Source organism: Paramisgurnus dabryanus, chromosome 9 (assembly GCF_030506205.2).
Source record: "Paramisgurnus dabryanus chromosome 9, PD_genome_1.1, whole genome shotgun sequence".
Taxonomy (NCBI): domain Eukaryota; kingdom Metazoa; phylum Chordata; class Actinopteri; order Cypriniformes; family Cobitidae; genus Paramisgurnus; species Paramisgurnus dabryanus.
Window position 1 is genome coordinate 30,040,674 of NC_133345.1, and position 22,667 is coordinate 30,063,340.

The following is a 22,667-nucleotide window of genomic DNA, read 5'->3' on the forward strand; positions in this document are numbered from 1 at the left end:
CAATAACTTTTTTATCATCTTGTCTCACAATTTTATGTATGTGTGTGCGTGTGCAATGTGATTGGTCAAGCCTGGATGAGTTCAAATCACGGCCAGATTTTTATTACGCTGCCTGTGAAGGCTGTCCGAATACCTTTCCCGGAGCTGCCTTGATGCCTCACAAGGCAGCGAGGCAACAAGTCAGCTGCCTTCGGTTTCAAACGCACCCTTTGTTTTTACCCTCGATATTTAGCTTTTGCACAAACTTGACGTTCTGTCGGTGTGAGTGGCATCTTTTCCAGCCAATAATTTTTCTCTCTCATCTCCGTTGCCTTGGTAACAGTGTCCTAATTATGGCACATTAGCAGGGGAGCAGAGTGTCTCGCCTGCAGCGCTCCAAACTTTCATCGCTACGGTCACAGAGGTCAAAGTTCACTCATCTCCACTTTCATTTACATCCGTGTCTATACCTCGGTTTCTGACATTGACCCCCTGGCACTTTAAGCCCGTGTGCATGCCACCTCTGGTGCCCGTGTATACGTCTACGCGGTCACATCAAGCCCCCCTGCCAGAGCTGCAGTGGCCGCACGCCTCTCGCAGGCTGGACCGGGTGAATATAAGTCTTGACACCGCGGCAGGAGCCGACACAGACTATTAACTCTACAGAGCGTTTGCCACACACCTCCATCAAACAAACAAAAAGCGATGAAGAAATGAGCTGAATTGAACAATTCAGGGTATTCAGAGTATTCATCTGTCTCAGTCATCTTTACTATTATCTTTCACTTACTTTTATCATATAATTACTACATTTATTGTTTCTGCAATAAACCTGGTATAAAAATAATTAAATAAGATCATGAATAAACTTCTTAAACATGCTAAGGATCTCATACTGTCTTTTTTAATCGCACCCTTTGTTTCTCTTCTGGGTGGGCATCTCCAAACAGTCGTATACTGTTTGATGAATCAACCTGGGTAAAATACAGATATGGATTTATTTCTAGATCATTGTTAGGTTATTTCCATGGTGTTTTGGATGGTAGGTCAACCCGCATGTCTAACATATTGTGATCGCTAGATTTGGCCCCTGCCAGTCTAATAGATTTTCAGAAATCATCAGATTGCTTAGAAAAATGACAGCGCATCTCTCCTCAACAAGCCACTAATAGGATTTTCTTTGTGCCGATATGAAGCTTAGTATGTAACTAAAGTAAAAGACCCAGTTTTATCCGATGGGTGACATGCTTTGATCAGGGTGGGTTATAGTCACAAACTGACCGCAGGGTAGAAGGTTGTCAGTAACAAGTAAACCTGACAGCTTAATTAGCATCACAGCTAAAGATTTATTGGTTTATCAATTAGACCCTGCGGCTTACGGCCCCGGGTGTAAACTCTGTGACCTGTGACACACACACACAAAGACAAAACACATCAGCTCTGTTTCAAACCATAGTGAGCCGTCTTGCTTTCTACTGTCTACATTAGTGCATTACCGATATATTGCAGTGGTCGATATTAGAATTTTTTTTATTTTATAATTGGCCACAAATCTTTCTAAAAAACTAAATGTGGGACACATTTCAAGTGAGGGCAAGGTTACATCGTGTTACCTTTTAAGATACATTGTTACAGCTCCCTTTCGAGGGAACTCGCGCTGCGTCACTGCGGTGACACTTTGGGGACGCCTCCAGGGGTAAGTGCGTCTGAATTTGTATATAAAATTCAACCAATGGTGACGCTTAATGACAAAGATAGGGTGACGCGGGAGCCAGGAAGTATATCGCTATCTGAAATATTGCCAAAGACGGCGTTACAGGGACGCAAGAAGTATGGCAAGAGAGACGCAGCGTCTCGTTCCCTTCTCAGGAACAACAGTTACATACGTAACCCAAGACGTTTTCATTTGTCAAACACAACTATGCAAAAAAGCATTTTGGTATGAATCAACAATCCCATACAGAAGACAAAAGCATTTAAAGCGAACAGTTTAGCACGTGTGTTTAAAAAGTCTAGAATTTTTATGATATTATCCTACACTACACAGGGAATAATATTGATATTTTTTTCAGAAAACTTCTTACATAAAATAGATTCAAGCACTATTAATGACCTGTATCTATGTATGTATATTTTCAAAAACTTCCCAGGGCTTTGAACTTTTTTCAAAGTTGGATTTCAAGGACGTGGGAACCCTGCTTTCTGTTAAAGTTCATTCAATTTGTTTTGTGAATAATGAAAAATGAAAAGACACTCAAATGTAAAGCCAAAGTCTGACAGACGGTAAAATGACACAACATTGTACAGAAGCTGCATATGCGACTAAACCGAATATCATAAACGCTCTTTATGGCACGAACACAAGTCATGTGATGATGTGAAGACCCATTATTGATTAAAAAAGGTCAGGGTTTGATTGGCTAAACGGTCCAGTTTACTCTTATGGGCCCTAAAAGCATTGACAGCCGTTCTAAAGTATGATTTTTTTTATTTAAATGTTGCTTATATCTTAGTAGATTCTTTTTACTAGCCAATTTTATCTTTTTTTTAAATAAATGCAAAACGGCCTTGGGATTTGACTGAACAGAGGAATTTTAGGAAGTGGTTTAAAATGTTTTTAGTTAAACAGCCACTGAGCATTTTGGAATAGCATGCAGTGATGAATAACGCACATGCAAAAGAAGACCTGGCACATTGATATTGATAAAGTAAATACAGTCAATTTTGGTCATCGTCAACATGTTCATTCTCAATGACGTACAGAATGAGTCTTAAGCAAGAAGAAATCATAAGGGCAGTAATGTGATAAGAGCCAGCAGTCGGCCCTCGCTGTGAGAAATGCTTGCAGCTCGGTGAAACGCTGCCCTCGTGTGTTAGCGCAGGATATGACATGAACGTACCTGAATGAGCCTCCCCCGGGGTCATTCAGCTTGTTCTTCTGATTTCCTGAGAGCTGTACGGTGATGCCCGCGGGACCTTTGCCCGTCTGGATGGCTGATGGCTTCCCTAAAGTCCCTATGAAAAGACAGAATAATATTATCATAATATAATTTGTCTGTTGTCATTAAACCTGAATCTGTGCTTAACTCGCTCATTGTGAATCACACCAAAACCAACTGGGTTGCATTTCACCCTTTATATTACCTGTAAAGAAAATTATAATATTTAACATAAATAAAGAAAGATTTTTTGGAAATACTTTTATTATTTTTCTTTTGCTTAAATGCATTACTTTTATATAAAATATTATATTCTCGTCAGTGTATTACAGCAGTGGGTTTCAAACTGGGGGCCGCGAGATGGTGCCAGGGGGGCCCCAGTTTTATGACATTTTATAAAATACATTCATTTATCGTGAATTCTGTGTAATTAAACCTAAAAAATAATAAGCCAACTAACCAACAGCACTACTTGGTATAATTTTATATGTTTTGTTTAATTAAAAAAATTACATTTTAAAACTGTATTCGTCATAAATTTATTTCGGGGGGCCGCGAAAAAATGCACTGTACACAATGGGGGGGGCATGCTGAAAAAGTTTGGGAACCACTGTATTACAGTACTGTTTTTAAGTATATAATTTAATCAGCCTAAATTAATAGCAGTACAACAAATATGACCATGATGTATTAATATCTACAGTAAGAATGAATATAAAATGCTATTACTGCTTTGCTGTACAGTAAAACAAAACATCTCAATATAATTATTTGGCTTTGATTTTTGGGGTAAAACTGTGACACGTTTATAAGATTCACCCAAAAATATAATAGGGTGTGAGATGTATTTGGTTTAACTGGTTATCTGCTTGATATTCATGTGTCTCTCTCTCTTTCTCTATATTTTTTTCTCTGTCTGTCTCTCGGAGTTCACTTAAACACTTTTCAATGTGTCCACACACACACGCACATACACACGACTGTCAGGATGGATTTGAACGTGATTTTAAGAGGCATGTTTTATGCCCACAGCTACAGCAGACAGTATTTTTAGAAACGTTCCCCCTGAAAATCCAATTTAAGGGCTAAAACACAACAGAGATCAAACTATGTTGGGCAGGAAGACAGAAAGACAAATCAGATCTGTATTCACACACCTGAACCTGTCTGTCTGTCTTTCTGTATCTGTCTGTCTGTGTGTGAGCTATCACTGCCAGCTTGGTTTACCAAATCATTTGACCAACACAATCAATATTTAAGGATCTGTAATGTAAAATAAAAAAACTTTTATATTATTCTCTACCATATGTTGTTATAATTTACATTTGCTTAACAATGAGGAAGAACGGAGGGACTCGTGTGTTAGTTTGGTCTCTCAGGTGTGCGAAAGATCCTCACCTGTCGTCCGCACCGCGTGTGTGACAACCACAGGCATTCGTATCTGAGCTCCAGGACCCGTTGCCCTCTTAATGCCCTACAAAAAGACCATCAGCACAAATGTTACTGAAGTGTTTTATTATTATAATTTCGATTTGTTTAAATCACATACTTAAAGGGATAGCTCACTCAAAAATAAAAATTATTTTAATATTTACTCATCTTTACCGAGCCCCTAAGGTGACACTGGAGTAAAACAATTCTAAAGTTTCACGTGAGCTAAACGCGGTAGTTTCACGTGCGCACGCGATAGTTTCACGCACACACGCAAAAGTTTCACGTGCACACGCAAAAGTTTCACGTGCGCATGCGAAACTAAACTTTATTTAATTTTTGCTCCATGTCCCCTTAGGGGGTCCGTACATCTTCATATTGCTACAAACCTGTACAAATTTCTGTGTGCTGATGAACATGAAGATATTTAGGGAAATGTTTGTAACCAAACTGATCAGAGACCCCAGTGACTTCCATAGTATTCTTTTATTCTACTATGGAAGTGAATGGGGCTTCTGATCGGTACATTTTTGGGTGAACTATCCCTTTAAAGAATAAGCAGAAACCTCAACCAACCAGTAGTGTTGATGGTAAAAATCGACTACAGAACGAGCATGAAGTCATCTAATTAATATTCATAAGCAATGCTGGTAAGTTCTATAACTTAAAGGTAAATGATAAATGTCACACCAGTGGCAGCCGAAAAAAAAAATATATTATGTTCGAGGTGTCGTGTGTGGGGCTCATCATGTCAAAATATAGTTCGTGTGTAATGGGAGCCTATGTGCATCGCATGTCATGTCATGTCAAAATACATGCCTGCTGCACACACGTAGAAAGGATTCATGATAAAAGAGACGCTCACGTCTTGCAAGACACTTACTCACTGCAAAAAAATGACTTTCTTACTTAGTATTTTTGTCTCGTTTTCAGTAGAACTATCTAAAAATTCTTAAATCAAGATGTATTTTCTTGGTGAGCAAAATGACCTAAGAAAATAATACTAGTTTTTAGACAAAAAATATACAATTTAAGTGAATTTGTGCTTAAAACAAGCAAAATTATCTGCCAACGGGGTGAGAACATTTAACTTGAATTAAGTGTTAAAGAAAAAATAAATCTTATTTCACAATTTTTAGATATTTCTACTGAAAAGAAGACAAAAATACTAAGTAAGAAAGTCATTTTTTGCAGTGCTTAACACTTACTTGACACTAAACTGTGATTAGACTGCAAAAAATGACTTTCTTACTTAGTATTTTTGTCTCGTTTTCAGTGAAAATATGAAAGTGTATTTTCTTGTAATATGACCTAAGAAAATTTGTCTAGTTTTAAGACAAAAAATATAAAATATAAGTAAATTTGTGCTTAAATGGAAAGGAATGGAATAAGAAAATGTTTCTTAAATTAAGTTTTTAAGAAAAAAGTAAACTTATTTCAAGATATTTTTCTTACCCCATTGGCAGTTTTTTGCTTGTTTTAAGCACAAATTCACTTAAATTGTATATTTTGGTCTAAAAACTAGACTTATTTTCTAAGGTAATTTTTTTGATATTTGTACTGAAAACAAGACAAAAATCGTAGGTATATTTACTTTTATCCATTTATTTCTGGAAAACAAAGGTCTGTGGTGATCAACCAAGGGCCACACAATGAGATAAATAGGAAATATTTTTTTAAGAGAAACTTAAAAATAATAAAGCCTGAGATTACCGTGTGTGTCATAAATATTAATTTATAAGTGTGGCACAAAACAGCCAACGGGCTGAATTGTTATCAGCAGCACAATAAAAAAAAAGAAAACAAGGAAGTGACAAAGTGAAGACACCAAAAAACTGGCAAGACTTTGGTCCTTGTGAGGCCCTCAGTGCTGCCAGGGGCCGATCGCATTCATCCATTCCACTTTCCCTTTTTTGGGATCGGACACACTGGCTCTACATTACAGCTCAGAGCTACAGGAAAGGAAGACCTCAGAGCGATGTAATCAAAGTCCTTTTGGGGAAATTGTGCCAGGAGGCGGCCATGTTTGCAACGCCTCTGGGTAGTTATTTCAGTCATGCAAGACTAAAGTCCTATCTGCGTGAATGGGGAAAGACAGATATCTCTAAAATCACATGCTATAATCATCTTTCTCAAATTGCACAAAAAAGGTCATTTAAGCTACTGGGCACAGGTTGTCAAGCACCTGACGAGACTCTTTACAGAGCCCCTCCCTTAGAGAGTCTTTAAGATTTATGATTGGTTCTTTTAACTGGAAGGCGGGACTTCTATCGCCAGAGCATTGCACATCCCTCCCATTCATAGTAATAGTAGTGCTCAGTCTGGTTATATCTATTAGCTTTGATGTAGTGAGATACAAAATCATACTGGTTGTAGTAGACCGGTGCTGTTGGGTTGCTGTGGACGCACATTGATGCTCGTCTGGACCGGAGACACGCTGGTTTTGTTTGGCTGTACAAGAGACTGCTGACTGTTCAGAAGAGACAGACGCAACGCAGGCAGACTTTTCTATACAAAGACAAAGACAAGCACACAAACAGCTTTATTGCAAAGATAAGATTAAAAATACACTTTGCAACCAATAACTTTGTAAAATTAAACATTACTATTTTTCATTGGGGTTATGAAATAAATTCTAAATTCTCAGTGAAGTTTAGTAAAACATAAATGAAACCACAACCAACTAGCTTGTTAAGAAGATGTGAGCTGTTCCTTTAAGTCAGTGGTTCTCAAACTTATTTTATCGTTGCTGGACGGATCAACAAAGATCATCATTCTCAGTAATGACAGACATCTCATCCCGCTGCACGAGATGTGTGTGCTTATATACCTTCAGAAAAGGGACCAGGTAAGGCTGTGGCGATGACTTCAGTTCAGACTGGAGACGGCTGGTGAACTCCTCAGGATCGATCTTTGCATCCTGAGATGAGATATGCAAACAAATTCACTTTTTCACCATTTCACAAGCCAATATTTAGATTTGCTTGCATGACATTTACATCACATAACTCATACTAAAAGTTGCCCTCATGTGTTTTATGTGTCAGAGAAATTAATTCTCTATATTAAATAACTCAAATAAAAACAGTATTGAAATATGCAGATGTTTGATTTTTAATTTAAAGGGATAGTTCACCCCCCCCAAAAAAATGTTTTCTTTGTACTGCCGAACACAAAGGAAGATATTTTAAGCAATTTTTGTAACAAGAACCACTGACTTCCATAGTAGTATTTTAGTAGTAGTCAATTCCTGCTTCTTTACAAATATCTTATGATTTTCAAGAAAAAAAATTAAATTAAGATGCTTTTTCTTGACGAGCAAAACGACCCAAGAAAATAAGTGTCGTTTTTAAAACAAAAATATCAAATTTAAGTGATTTTGTGCATAAAACAAGCAAAAAAATCTGCCAATGGGGTAAGCACATTTTTCTTGATTTTTTTCTTGAATTTAGTGTTTAAGAAAAATGTTCAAGATTATTTGCTTAGCCCACTGGCAGATTTGTTTGCTTGGTTTATGCACAAAATCACTTTAATTTGATATTTTTGGTCTAAAAACTAGACTTGTTTTCTTGGTTCATTTTGCTCATCAAGAAAAAGCATCTTAATTTAAGAATTTTTAGATATTTTTACTGAAACAAGACAAACAAACTAAGACAATGTTTTCTTGAAAATCACTGTCTTACTTAGTATTTTTGTCTAGTTTTCAGTACAAACATCTAAACATTCTTAAAATCAATATCCTTTTTCTTGATGAGCAAAATTAACTATAAATAAGTTTAGTTTTTAGACAAAAATATAAACTTTAAGTAAATTAGTGCTTAAAACAAGCAAAAAAAATCTGACAATGAAATAAGAAAACTTTTCATGAAATAAGTTTGAAAAGCTAGACTTATTTTCCTAGGTCTTTTTGCTCGTCAAAAAAAATATTTATTTAAGAATTTTTTGATATTTTTTTGCAGTGTGTTTACTGCTAAATAATTATTTTCAAGAAAACATTTTCTTAGCATTTTTGTCTTGTTTTCAGTAAAAATATAAAAAAAATTCTTGAATTAAGATGCTTTTTCTTGATGAGCAAAACGCCCAAGAAATTAAGTCTAGTTTTTGGACAAAAAATATCAACTTTAACTGATTTTGTGCATAAAACAAGCAAAAAAAATCTTGAAACTTTTTCTTAAACAATAAATTCAAGAAAAACTCACAAAATCACTTAAATTTGATATTTTTGGTCTAAAAACAAGACTTATTTTCTTGGGTCGTTTTGCTCATCATCAAGAAAATGCATCTTAATGTAAGAATTTTTAGATATTTTTACTGAAGACAAGACAAAAATACTAAAAACATTTTTTCTTGAAAATCATTTTTGCAGTGTTTAAGAAAAACTTTATCCCATTTCTTCTTACCCAATTGACAGATGTTTTTGCTTGTTTTAAGTAAATTTACTTAAATTTGATATTTTTTGTCTAAAAACTAGACTTATTTTCTTAGGTCATTTTGCTCATCAAGAAAATATATCTTAATTTAAGATGTTTTTTTTTTTTTTGATATTTTCACTGAAAACAAGACAAAAACACTAAATAAGAAAGTCATTTCTTGCAATGTTTTTGCAGGAGATTTATAGTAACAACAGAATTTTCATTTTTGTGTGAACTATTCCTCTGATAATAAATAGCAATGAAGCAATTATTTTGTCAACATAAAATAAAAAACTCACCAGCCTCACTTCTAAAGTACTGCAATTTTTTAACCAGCATTGACAGGAAACTTGGACCTTACTATAATAAAATCCTATAGGATTACAATGGTATTTTATGATCATTTTCATATGATACCTTTTGCATTTACATTTATGCATTTGGCAGGCACTTTAACTCAAAGTGAATTATGGTACAAATTACAGTGCAATACAAGCTCTACATTTTATTCAAAACAAACCCAGTTCTTGTTGCACTGCTAACATAATGTAGGGTGATGATTTATAAATAATTTCTAAGATCCAGACCAGAAGAGTCTCCACGTACCAGTAGGTCCTGGACCAGCGCCTTCACATTCTTGGACGTCTCTGGGGAAGGGGAATTGTGGGAAGCCAATTTGATCAACGTCGCCAAGAAGTTCTTGCATTTCTTCACGTTCTCCTGCATCTCCTGCAGAAGAGAGCGGGACGCTGGTGTCATGTGTTGAATCATATCTCAAAGTGTGTTTGCAGAAGGGTGGTGAGCTAAAACGCTTGTCTGGATTTGGACGGATGCTGCATCTGACTCATTCTGATGTGCTTTTGTTTCGCTAATAAGCAAACGGCCCTTGCGGGTAAATAAAGTGTTTTAATGAAATCCGCAAAGTTTTATTTAAATGCTACAAAACCATCAATCATTTAAGGTTAGACAATGTGTCAATCAAAAGTCTTTTCTTTGCAAAAGCCAAGAAGAGCTTTCTTTTTTGTCAGTAATTGAAATGCCTTAATTTTCACAAATGTCACTTTGCATTGATATTTAACAAATATGACTGTCTTTTACTGCAAAACCCTCTAAGTGCATGCATGCCGAGAGCATTCGGTCAAGATCATCATTTCATTTTTAACAGAGGTGGCGTTTTGGGGCTTTTGCATGTGAGCTTTCAATAATATATTACTATAAGGCACACGTTGGCATTCATGTGAAAAACATTTGAAGACAGATGTGACGTCCAGCTGTCTGAGGCTTCTTCTGTGGTTTGTGTGTGTGTTTGTTTATATTTGTGTGTCTGTGCTTGTACGTCCAGCTGTGTTAGCCTTGTGTTTCTGTGTGTGTCTGAGGCTGACAATGTGTGTGTGTATGGTTTGGGGTGGAGCTTAACCAAATCCTGACCGTTAACCAGTGAAGCTTGAGGGGTTGAACAGTCAGTCACTTGAGCTGAGAGAAGAACAGATAACAAGAGCGAAAGAGCAGGAGGGCACACAGACCTGGGAGACAACCGGGGCTCCGGGGGCCGGAGAGGGCGCGCTCTGAGGGGCCAGTGGCATCTGAGTGAGGGACCCCTGGGGGCCCAAGGCTGGCTGGACCTGCTGGGGAGCTGTCACTGTCACGGCGGCTGCCACGGGGGCCTTCTGCAAGAGGAAAGAACAGAGACACGGAGATAAACAGGAGCTGACATTTGCCTGCCAGCAAGGCCACGGAGAACCGGAGCGTCAGCCGCGGCGAGCCCTGTCACATCGCGTGTCCCGAGAGAGAGCGGGACGACGAGCCGAGAGAATAAGAGAGAGAGAAAGAAAGAGAGAGACAGATGCAGAGAGAGATTTCTGACCGCACCTGACAACATAAGTTCACCTCTCTCTCCCTCTTCCTCTCCTGGTCACACTGTTTTTCGCCATTGTCTTTCCTTTATGTTTACAAAAAGATACTAGATAAAATTATAAGATTTTCTAAGTAACCATGTGAATAAGAAGCAAATTTGAACCTCAAGCATACATTTTAAAACATACACATGTAACACCTGCACTGCAAAAAATGATTTTCACGAAAAACAATTCTTAGGATTTTGTCTTGTTTTCAGTAAAAATATCTAAACATTCTTAAAGTAAGATGCACTAAATTCAAGAAAAATTCAAGAAAAATTTGCATACCCCATTGGCAATTTTTTTTGCTTGTTTTATGCACAAGATCACTAAAATTTGATATTTTTGGTCCAAAAACTACACTTATTTTCTTGGGTCGCATTGCTAATCAAGAAAAAGCATCTTAATTTAAGAATTTTTAGATATTTTTACTGAAAACAAGACAAAAATACTAAGATTTTTTTCTTGAAAATAATTTTTTGCAGTGTAACCTTTTCTGGATAAACTGGGTTCTTAGTTTTCCAAGTTCACAAAAACTTTCAAAACTGTCTGAGAGAGAGAGAGAGAGAGAGAGAGAGAGAGAGAGAGAGAGACAGAGAGACAGAGAGAGAGAGAGATGCTCACAGCATGACTGGTTGAGGTGCTGGTCTGGACCGTTGTGCTTGGAGAACTGGATGTGACCATTTTAGTTTGAGCAGCAGGAGCGGGTCGAATCGCCTGAGTGCTGACAGGAGACTATAAAGAGATGATTGAGAGAAAACAAAGAAAGAGAAAATATAAGTAAGAAATAGAAGAAAAACAAGTTCCTAAACCTAACCCTAATCCTTTAAAGTGCACTTACTTCATTGCTAGAAAACAAGGTTTTATTTTGTGTATTTGGTATAATACAATATGTTTGAGTGGTTTATGGTTAAAAAACATATTATTTTCCACATACCGTACATTTTTGTAACTCCAGATTTCACTCTCTTCCTGAAATGCATGGATTTATAAAGCGTTTTATCCCTGATTCGCCAGCTAATCTGTGCGCTGTGATTGGCCTGAATACCTCTAATGTCATCTGAAAATATGACGCTCTTTACCATGTTTGAAAGATTCGCTCCCAATGCTTGTCTACGTCACCAATCTGAGGAAGCAAACTGTTGCCTACAATCCGTGTGTTAGGTGTAGTCCAATAAAAAGAGATTTGCATTGGAGATGATAACTCGTGGTTTTGGTTTAGGGTTAGATTTGGTGCTTGCATTAGAATGTCACTTTATATATTGGTTTATAATATTTTTTCTGATTTATTTTTTATATGTCGCCTGGCCTTAGGGTTAGAGTGGGGTTTGGGTAGGTATGTAATTTTTTGTAAATCTAACCCTAAACGAAGCGACAATGGTAACAAATAGGACAAAACAGTTGAGTAACCAATACGTGATAATCACACGAAAACAGGAATTCGTTATACGATCACGAAAAAACGCGGAAATTCGTGATAATATCACGAAAAAAGAATAAAACAATTACGTGAGTATATAACAAAATTTCGTGAAACTGGGCTGAATATTAACCGCCCAGTCAATTTTAACGGTTAAAAACGCCAAATAAATAACTTAAATTGTAAAAATCTTGAAAAAACATGCAAGATTATCTGCTCTCAGACGCTGGGGGCGTGTCCGCATACGGCGCTGAAACCACGCCCACTCGCTGGATAGCTGCCGCTACCGTCTTAGGGGCGGGGCCAGGCGGGGAAAATCTGAACACAGAAATGTGGAAAAAAAAATTTTCTGATGAACACAAAAGAAGATATTTTGATAAATGATTGTAAGCACACAGCTGATTTGTAACCATTGACTTTCATAGGTTCAATGCATATCGTAAACTGTGTGCTTATCACCATTTATCAAAATATCTTATTTTGTGTTCATCAAAATAAAATAAAAATATACATAAGGATGAGTAAATGATGACAGAATCTTATTTTTAGGTGAACTTTAACTTAAACTTTAAAGTAGCTTCTACCAAGTAAATTTACCACGATGTAGATACTTGATGCAATACTTCACAGTTTAAATCAGGGGTCTCCAACCTTTTTGTGAGCAAGGGCTACCACAATGAATATCTGGACGGCCAGTTTTTTGATATAGTCTACTCAAAACTTGTGTTTTACTTGTTGATTTTGTTTTATTTTACTTGATATGTTTAATCATCGTTCATAATGTTAACATACATAAAAGAAGCAGCTAATATAAAAAATATGTAATAAATAAATATTAAAATTGAGGCTATTAATAAAATGTGCTTTGGCGGGCAACTCACAGACTTCGGGCAGGCAACCTGTTGGATACCACTGGTTTAAATAATATAGGCAAGTAAATTTTGTCATAAAAATATTATCACAGACTTTATTTTCATCATGCAAAATATAATTTCTGAGGTAAAATATATTTTAAACTTCTGAGGAGGCACGTGTGTAAATCCTTCAGCTGAGGGGTAACACTGCAATGTGAGATGTTGGATTAACCCAGCACCACTCGTGAATAACCAGCCCGATGCCAGTCCTGGATGCCAGATTTCGCACAGGAGAGAGGAGAGAAGTCGCTGCGCTCTGTGCTATGGCATTCAGCCACTGATTCACAGCCTGAGCTCTCAGGACTCACATACGGCCCTCATATAAACACACAGGGCTTTGCCAGGAGTAGCAGAGGGTGAAAGAGGGCACAGCCAACCCTCCCTTTCTCTGCAGATGCTTGTCTCTGAGCTCCAACAGAGAAAACAAAGCCCGGGGACCTGTGAGACACGGAAGGGCCCGGGGCCACACACATGCGCACACACACTGACAACAATACCATCAAAATGAATCGCTCACTTTCTACTGAACGTTTTGTTGCTTCAATCAGGCAGCTCAGGATAAATGATTAAACGCATTCAGAGGGAAAGTTGGCAGAAACGCCGCAGAGAATAACAGAACTGACTGATACTAACATGGAGAAAATAAACTCTCACTTTAATTAAATCATACACATTGCCTAAATTGAAATATTGCAGGGTATCTGTATAAAACTATTCTGATATTGGCTGTAAACATGTTTTGTGAAGTTTATATATCCTAAGTAAAGTGTTCTGCTAAAATGATTACACACTTACATGTGGAAGCACAGTTAAATGAGAACATTTGGCGCCATCTGGTGGACGAGAGTGAACATTACACATACTAAAACATAACGTATATATAAAAACTTTCATTACTTTCAATTTCATTCATCGGTAAAATATAAATGTCTTTATCTTATTATTTAAAAAATATAAAGTCAAAAAAATTGAACATAAAAAACAAAAATCAAAAACAACTATCCAATCTTTTTACACATGAAGAATCAAACAATCGTTAAATGATCTATCAAAAGTGGATATAAAAGCTTATACAACATTACATTTTCTTGCGGACCTGTGTAGTAAATTATATAACTGAAAAAAAAACAGGGTTTTTATTAAAATAATTATGTTATTGTTTATAGTAAAATGTGTAATGCACGTAACGTGTAATACACGTGTAATAAACATTTAATTCCCTCAACACTAAAAACAAGTAAAATGTTTAATGTTCAATGTTTTAAAAATATCACATTTAATGGTCTGATGTCTTGACTGTAGTATCCATCCAGTATATGACAGCAGAACTCGTCAAATCTTCCTGTTTAACTTTCATTATTTACTATCGCAGTAACAGAATTGCGCCGCTAGGTGGCACCAGTGAACCTCATTATTCATTTACAAATTACACATTTACACGTAATGATGAGATACTATTTTCTCATTTAAAAAAAAAAACATTTTTGTATACTCTTAGAAAAAATGAAGGTCTTTACTTTTAAACTTGAAGTATATAATCTATACTAAAACTAAACAAACACTTTAGAACCTCATGTGACTTTGTAAAATAGCTTTAGATACATCTTTAAAAAATGTACAGCCTATAAGCTTAATTGAATTTGTGGCTGAATATTTGGCTGAGATACAAACATTTGAAAATCTGGAATCTGAGGGTGCTAAAAAAGAAAAACTATTGAGAAAATCACCTCATTGCCCAAAACAAGTCATTAGCAACACATATTATTAATGATTATACCACGGGTCTGTTGAATGCTGCATTCTGATTGGCTGAGAAATGTTCTATGGGTGTTTACAGACAACAAGAACATTTTGGATGGTTTTCTCCTAAGAGTAAAAATTGGTGTGTCATCTTTGAATGTCCTATTCTACATCTTATATAACTTGATTCCATCGTTCATCAAAACAGGAATTATGTTTTTTCCTCACATCAGGATTTATTTCATGCAACTTATTATTTAGACATTGATCCCATTCTGATTGCCATTTATCTCTGATGTATTCATTTATCGTTTGTTTTAAGTCTGTAAAAGGTATAGAACACTTTATTGGTTCTGTGGATAGTGCTTCTTTTGCTGCATTGTCCATTAAACCATTTAAGTTTTAAAAACACATACATGTGAACTTAAACAAATTGAGTCATATGTAGTTATGCCCTTTTATTTAAGTTCACACTACTTAAATATAAGTGCATAATTGCACATGACTCAAGTTCACAGTAATTAAATGTATGTGTTTTAAAACTTAAATGATTTAAGGCAACCGGTTTCCTTAAATGGTTTGAGTTAAGTTGACTGATAGGTTTTACTGTGCAGGTGGATGAACTTCTGGTCATGTGGTACAGATTTATTTCTTATAGGTGGAGTTTAGCTCATGTAATCATCAGTGCTTTATAGAAAAGATACATCTCCTCACATAGGGGCGGTTTGCCGGACAGGACTCATCCTAAAATGAAATGCATGTTTGAGCTGCACTAAATTCAAAAACATCTTTAACCCCAATTTCACAGACATGGCTTAAGGCTAGTCCTAGACTATCGTTTGAGCTGTCGCAACAGAAAATAACTTGCACTGATAGATCCTAAAATTATTAGTAGGGGTGGGCAGATCCACTTTTTTCATTACCGATCCGATTTCAATACCTGAATTCTGAGAATCGACTGATACTGATCCCAATCCCAATCCAATTCTATTTTTCTTGATCCATTTAGAATTGTGTGTGTGTGTACACACATAATTATATATACACACAAACATATAAACAAAATCAGAAGAATATTATGTCAAGTGTAAAAAAAATCATTCTTCATATATGCATTTGTTTTTATATATTTGGAAGACTTTGAAGATAAAAAATGTTTAAGGTGCTTTTATAATTGTCTGACTTTTCTATAGCATGACAGCACGAGTAACGAACAGTATCGGATTTGGATCGGCCCTGTTATTCCGATTTCCAATCCAGCAAAAAAGGTCCGGCTCAATATATATTACTATATATGTTAACAACACTTATGCACAGACATTGAGTGAATGAATGGAGATCTGTATATTTATCAGGTGTGTATGAGGTTTACCTGTGGTGTGGTCACCCTGAATGTGGCTCCACCTGTGGGAGTGGAGGCTCGTGGTGAGACGCTGTTCTGGGCTTGAGCCAGCGCCTGCTGAGGAACCATGACCAGCTGACCCATCTCTGTGCGGACCAGAACCATACCTGACAAACATGTTCATATCGCAACATAAGAAATCAATCACCATAAATAAATAGTTTTCATCCTGCCTTGTGATAATGTCAGACATATGCTTAAAGTCACCATGAAAATAAAATGAAAAACTGTCATTTGTTTTGGAATATTGTGGTGTTTTTACAAATGACTTATCTGTGAGCATCATTGTTTTTTTTTAAATTCATGTGCCATCATAATCTTTAAACAAAAACGCAAATGTTCTCCCCTCCTCAAAACAATCTCTCTTTACTCTTATGGTACTATGGCAGGTGGGCGGGGTCCAGATCACAGCGATTGCCAATTTGCAATACGAGTCGACTTCAAACGATCCAATCTTGATAGACAAATTCAAAACCAGCGTGCCCTTATTTTATTTCAGAAGCCGTTTCCCTCAGATATACAGTACAGGCCAAAAGTTTGGACGCACTCACTCGTTCTTTATTTATATATTTTTCCACATAACAGAATAATAATAAACTCGTCCAAACTATGGCATAACACAAATGCAACTGTGGGAATTATGTTGGTGACTGAAAGCATCCAAAATAAATCAAAATTCTGTTATATTTTATCATCTGAAGTGCAGTCACCCTTTGCCTAGAAATTGCAAAACCATACTTGTGTCATTTTATCAAGAAGCTTCTTGAAGTTTTACTTTAGACTGAATTTTAAAGAATATTGAAGGACTTCACATTTAATCTGGGCTCTTATTGACAGATTTTTCTTTAACATTTAGTGCAAGTCATCTATCTAAAAAATAATATTTTAAAATAAAATTTTAGTTTTCTAATAACAGAAATTAATCTGTTTGGGACAGGTATCGTTTTTTCTACAAACGTAATTTCATGCATTTAACCATACACCTGTAAGGTGGTGCCAAACCCTGACAAAAGGTATTTCAAAAGCCAGCAGCAAATGGCTGAATCCACAGGGAACTGCTTCCTAATTCCTGTTGAATTATCATCTGAAACCTCTCTCAAAGAGTTCACATCTACCCCCCAAGAACACTACCCCAAGTTGTGAGACTGAAACCTCTCTCAAAGAAGAGTCACACACCCTACCACACGTTCTCATCCCCCTCTCCTCATGTTCTCAAAGCAAACTGTATATGGAATGCTACATTCTGCAAACACATGTATCTGAAACTGGTCTTGTTTGGTGTTATATGAAGTGTTTTTAATGCAAGTGGTACATCTGGGTTTATAAATATGACAACAGGATTCAATGTTAATCTGTGACAATAAATAAGTAAATTTAACCTAATGTTGGGAGACAACTCCCACCTTAGACATGTTGATCAATCACCAACTGTATGTATATTAGGCAACACCCCTGGGCTTACAAGAACCAATCAGCATGTCATATTACAATGCTTTGTTCTCTGGCTATTTAAGGAGATGTGTAGAAGATTTAGGCGGGACTTTCGATATCTAGAAATGTACCCCCATGATGCTGTATCTTTGATACAGCATCATGTTTCTTTTTATTTTACTTTGAGGAATCTGTAACCAGATCTTCATCTCATTACCAGGTATGCAATGGTTTTTTGTTTGTTTCGTATTTGAATTGGAATGTAAATTGGCTTCTGAATTATGTTTTACCTACCTGGTTAATAAATTGTTACATTTGCATTCATTCTAATTTGCTCTGTATTATTGACTCTTCTAAGTTACTATAAAGTATTACGATATCCTTTGTTACCACATATCTTTGATCGGGGTTAATTCATGTTAATTAAGTTCTACCTCTAACTAAGTTGTTACGCAGTCGTGTTTATATGTGGGCCATCAGGGTGATGAGTCATAACCTCTAATCATTTCCTTTACTTTGATTAAGTTGTATATAGTAATAGGATTTAACTATATTCGGCTAGACGGTGCTATGCCCGAACCTCTGATCATTGTAAGGCTTTGAATTAAGTTGTATATAACATATTGTGTGAGGCTATATGGATACGTTTTAATGAGAGTCCGTACACATGAAGCGGTATTGTTAAAATTGCTTTAGTCATGAACCTCTAGTTATTGCATGGTAGATTAATTATTTAACTTTCACTAAGTTGTTGGGTAATCGTATTTGTATGTGGGCTATCGGAGTGATAAGTCATAACCGCTGGTCATGATTTCTGCTATAATTAAGTTGTATATAGTAATATGATTTAACTATATTCGGCTAGATGGTGCTAAGCCCGAACCTCTGGTTATAGTGTGAATTTTGTACTAAGTTGTATACAAACGATTGCATGAGGCTATTTTGGGACATTTAGCAAGAGATTGCGGGAGCGGCATTGTTAAATTGTGTTAGTCATAACTTCTAGTACGGTCAAATATGTGTTCGGAATCTGCATAACGGCCGATGTGGACCGATACGACATGGGTAATCGAATGAATGAGTTCAATGTTAACATGAGTTAAATAGAATGATCAAACGTTTATCCAAATTCTATATTTACATCAATTTGATTCATATTACAATACGTTTCATATCTTTGGAGTCAGATATTAAGTTGCGTAATGTTAAAACCGGAAGCACCGGAAAAGACCGAATGCGCTATAAACCGGCCGTGCCGTTTGGATTCCGTCGTTGGGCCAAACGGATGGATGGGGTCATATTTGGACCTCCTTACACACCTTTAGATTTTTAAAATCATAGTTAACATTTTAGTCAAGTGTGTCCAAACTTTTGGCCTGTACTGTACGTCACCACTGGGAAAATAAGGCAATCGCCACATCCGTTTCATGGCGACTTTAATGCCCTTATGTATTTGTTTTTAAACTTTAACACTAAATGGACTAATATTGTGAAAACAGCATTTTATCATCTACACTATAGACGTATTTCTCATTAATGTTCATCAAGATCTGTTGTGCATTAGATCTAAATACAATCATGTTTAAAGTCACACATATTCAAACCACAAACATAAACTGAGTTGTCAATAATGTCAGAATGTTTTATAATATCTTACAAAGCAAACCAGATTCAGAGACATTTAACAGCACAACAGTTGTTTACAAAGGCAAAACTTATCAAAGTTTTACTATCAAATCTGAAATAATGTAAATATAAAGATCAGTCAATGTTCATGTATAGTTCAGTGGTAGAGCATTGTGTTTGCGGTGGCAAAAGGTCACGGGTTTGAACCCAGAGAACTCAAGTACTGATAAAAATGTATAGCTTGTAATGCACTGTAAGTCGCTTTGGATAAAAGTGTCTGCCAAATGCATAAATAAATATAAATATATGTTATTGTATTCAGATGAATTGATTGTATTGGTCCTAGAGCTTTAAAACACATTCAGTCTGACAGTGAGACAGCAACAGGTGAATCTGTCTCTGTATTGTATGATTAATAGAAATGCAGATAAATGATAAAGTATTCTTTATCATTTAAATCTGAACAGAAATAACATCTTAAATTTCACTTAATCTAACATTATAACCTAACAACTTTAGTTTCTGACATAAACATGCATTTTCTGTCAATCAGCTTTGAAACAACATGCATTGTGAAAATCTCAATACAAATACACTTGAATTGATTTGAACTTTTAAATCACTTTGATTGACTCAAAACGACTCAGTAAAGTCTCCGGTGTCTGTTCACTATTCACAGATCTGATTCAACTTACCAGTCCAAATGTTCGCATAACCTCACCACCAAAAGTTATAACCAAATGTCTATAACAACTTTAGAAACATTGTTTTATAGCATTTGTCATATTATTAGAATGAATCGCTTCACTGTTTTCCACACTTTTGTAAGTCACTTACAGCTAAATCCCCGATCTTCCATGAATTATACCCTGATCAAGACACTTAAAGGGGCCACGGCACAAGAATTTTTTAAGATGTCAAATAAATCTTTGGTGTCCCCATAGCACATACGTGAAGTTTTAGCTCAAAATACCATATAATGGGTTCAATGGGAACCTGAAGTTCAGAAAAAGGAGATTTCAAAGTCATTGATGTTCCATGATAGGTTTTTCGGAGCAATGCATTTGTTTACAGAGAGTTGACAGAACACGTGTCATTTCATTAATCACTTATAAGAGTAAGTTTAGGTGGTAATGGGTTGTATCTGTTAAAGGCGGGGTGCATGATTTTTGAGAAACGCTTTGGAAAGTTTAGGTGATTTCAAATGTCAACATTGGCTTTCAGAGATCATGCACCCCGCCTTTAACATTAGTAAATGCATAGATAACTTGAATTGACAATTAGCAATATAGTTTTTAAGCATTTATTAATCTTTGTTTAGGTTAGTTAATGCTAATACAGTTCATGTTAGTTCATTGTGCACTAACTAATGCTAACAGATAAAACTTTTCATTTAAAAAATGTATTAGTAAATGCTGAAATTAACATAAACTACGATTACTTAATGTAGTAGAGGTGTTGTTCACTGTTTGTTCAAACTTATTGTAAAGTTTGACAGCATTTAGGTGAATTGGCCCTAATTCGATTAAGATTTTACCTATTTTATCTCAATCTATCCCCAATTTATTATTTTTATTGACAAGAACACTGAATGAAATTTCCTGTATTTTGCACTTAAATAGAAAATAACACTGTGTAATATACTACTTTTATGTATTTGTTAAAAAAAAAGATTATTTATACAAAACATATTGTACCCTATAAGTGAAGGAAGTGAAGCAGTATCCAGCAAACTCCTACAAACTGTTTAAAAGCATCCCGGGAGTGTTTTCTGAATTCATTTATTATTGAACGTTTTAATTCTCTAGGTCATTCAATTTCCCATAACTTTACCATTATTCAAATAAAGCATGAAGAATTAGTCCAAAACATTACATTAGTCCAGACTGTTATCTGTTGACAGGTAGTTTAGACTGACAAATCACTAGTTAAAAAGGTTTTTACCTGATGGGATGGTGAATCCAGGTGGCAGTTGTATGGTAGTTTGCTGTTGTGGCGGTCTGACTATCAGCTGCGGTGTTACGATCTTCTGCTGCGCAGGTGTAGCGGGACGCGGCTGCGTCTGCGCGGGTCTGATCAGCGGGGTCACCGGAGGCGCACTGACCGCGGGTTTGACAGGCGCGTTTGGAGTCGCCGGAGTGACCGAATTCACCGCTGGTTTGGCGTTATTCCCGGGCGCGTCCGCCGGTTTGCTGTGGTTCACCCCAGTGCCCGTCGCTCCTATCTGAGCGCCCTGCTGGACCAGCGCGGACACGGAGGTGCCGTTTCCATTCTGCGCGATGCTGGCGATGATGTGCCGCGGGAGTCGTTGCAGAGCGATAGTGGGCGTCCCGCGGTCCAACGCGATCGCTTGTGGGTTGCTAGACACGGTGAAAATCGTGCTGTTCGGGGTCACGGCGGGTCCGCTGCTGGGTGCCGGAGAGCCGGAGCCGCTGGATGATGATGCTGATGCTGCGCTTACTCCGTTGCCATTGAGACTGTGTGATGCTGCGGAGCGCTGCGCGCGAGAACTCCCAGGATGTTTTTTACGGGTGTCCCTCGGGATCTCACCTTTGTTGCCCTGCACAGGAGCTGATACCCCGTCAGATGATGCTGCCGTTGTAGTGATCGCGATGGTGTTGACATGTGATTTTAGGGTGCTCTCCTTATCCTCGGCTTTGGCACGCGCATCCCCATCGGTTTTTTTCAGGTCAGAATCCGGTTTGCCTGCAGCTTTACGCCCGTGCTGCTGCTGTGGTTGTTGTTGTTGTGGTTCTGATGGAGTGTCTACACGGGCTGGCAGTTGCGCTTTCCCTCCTGTCTGCTGCTGCTGCTGCTGCTGCTGCTTTGCGCTGCTCGGGTGTGTGTTCTCGCAGCCCGGGTGTGTGTTTTCAGGCGGTGCAATGGCCGGATCGCTCTGACCCACCAGCTGAGACTCCAGTGAGCCCACCAGATCGCTCACGGCTTTCTCGTCCACCTCGGAGAACAGCATGTCTTCCAGAGGGTCGGAGGCACCCGCCATGTTTGCTCTGTGTGTGATGGGCTGTCTGTTGGTGCGCGTCCACGAGAGCGAGTGCGCAGTCGTGTTACTATGGCATTGTGGGAATGAACGTGACGTCAGAGGGCCAAAACAGTTATCCCCGCTGTTACAACTCAAGGCAATGCACGATATACATTTTAAGAGTTTGAGGAGTACAGTTGTGTGTTATTGTATTACAATAATCATAGCGAAAAAGATTTAGTGATTTAGAGAGTTTAGTTAACACTTTAATTGTACTGCTTGTATTTATTTGTATTGTATATCTTATTGTCTGAAGAGTCATCGATTATTTGCTTTATTACACATGATAAAGTGCTTTATAACATGCATGAAGAAGAAGGCTCGTGAGCTCCGAAAGATATGACGTCATTATATAAATCGCAATTTCCTCATTTATTTCTCAGATTTTTTTATTTATTTTTTTATTTCTCAGATTGTTAAAACCATTACCTCTTACGT

General features: G+C 37.0%; 1 protein-coding gene across 4 annotated transcripts in view; it reads right to left on the reverse strand.

The window, feature by feature from the left end:
• The window catches only part of LOC135773826 (transcription initiation factor TFIID subunit 4), a 131,298-nt gene extending 108,675 nt beyond the window's left edge, over positions 1-22,623 (reverse strand). For all 4 annotated transcript variants that reach the window (XM_065283665.2, XM_065283666.2, XM_065283667.1 and 1 more), the window contains exons 1-9: positions 21,134-22,623; positions 16,103-16,239; positions 11,281-11,391; positions 10,285-10,428; positions 9,368-9,490; positions 7,180-7,269; positions 6,717-6,857; positions 4,317-4,392; positions 2,880-2,994 (exon numbers count right to left, since the gene is read on the reverse strand). In XM_065283665.2, coding sequence (XP_065139737.1) covers positions 2,880-2,994; positions 4,317-4,392; positions 6,717-6,857; positions 7,180-7,269; positions 9,368-9,490; positions 10,285-10,428; positions 11,281-11,391; positions 16,103-16,239; positions 21,134-22,190 — 1,994 coding nt within the window. In that variant the 5' untranslated portion in view covers positions 22,191-22,623. The remainder of the gene's footprint in view (positions 1-2,879; positions 2,995-4,316; positions 4,393-6,716; positions 6,858-7,179; positions 7,270-9,367; positions 9,491-10,284; positions 10,429-11,280; positions 11,392-16,102; positions 16,240-21,133) is intronic.
• Between the last annotated feature and the right edge of the window lie 44 nt (positions 22,624-22,667).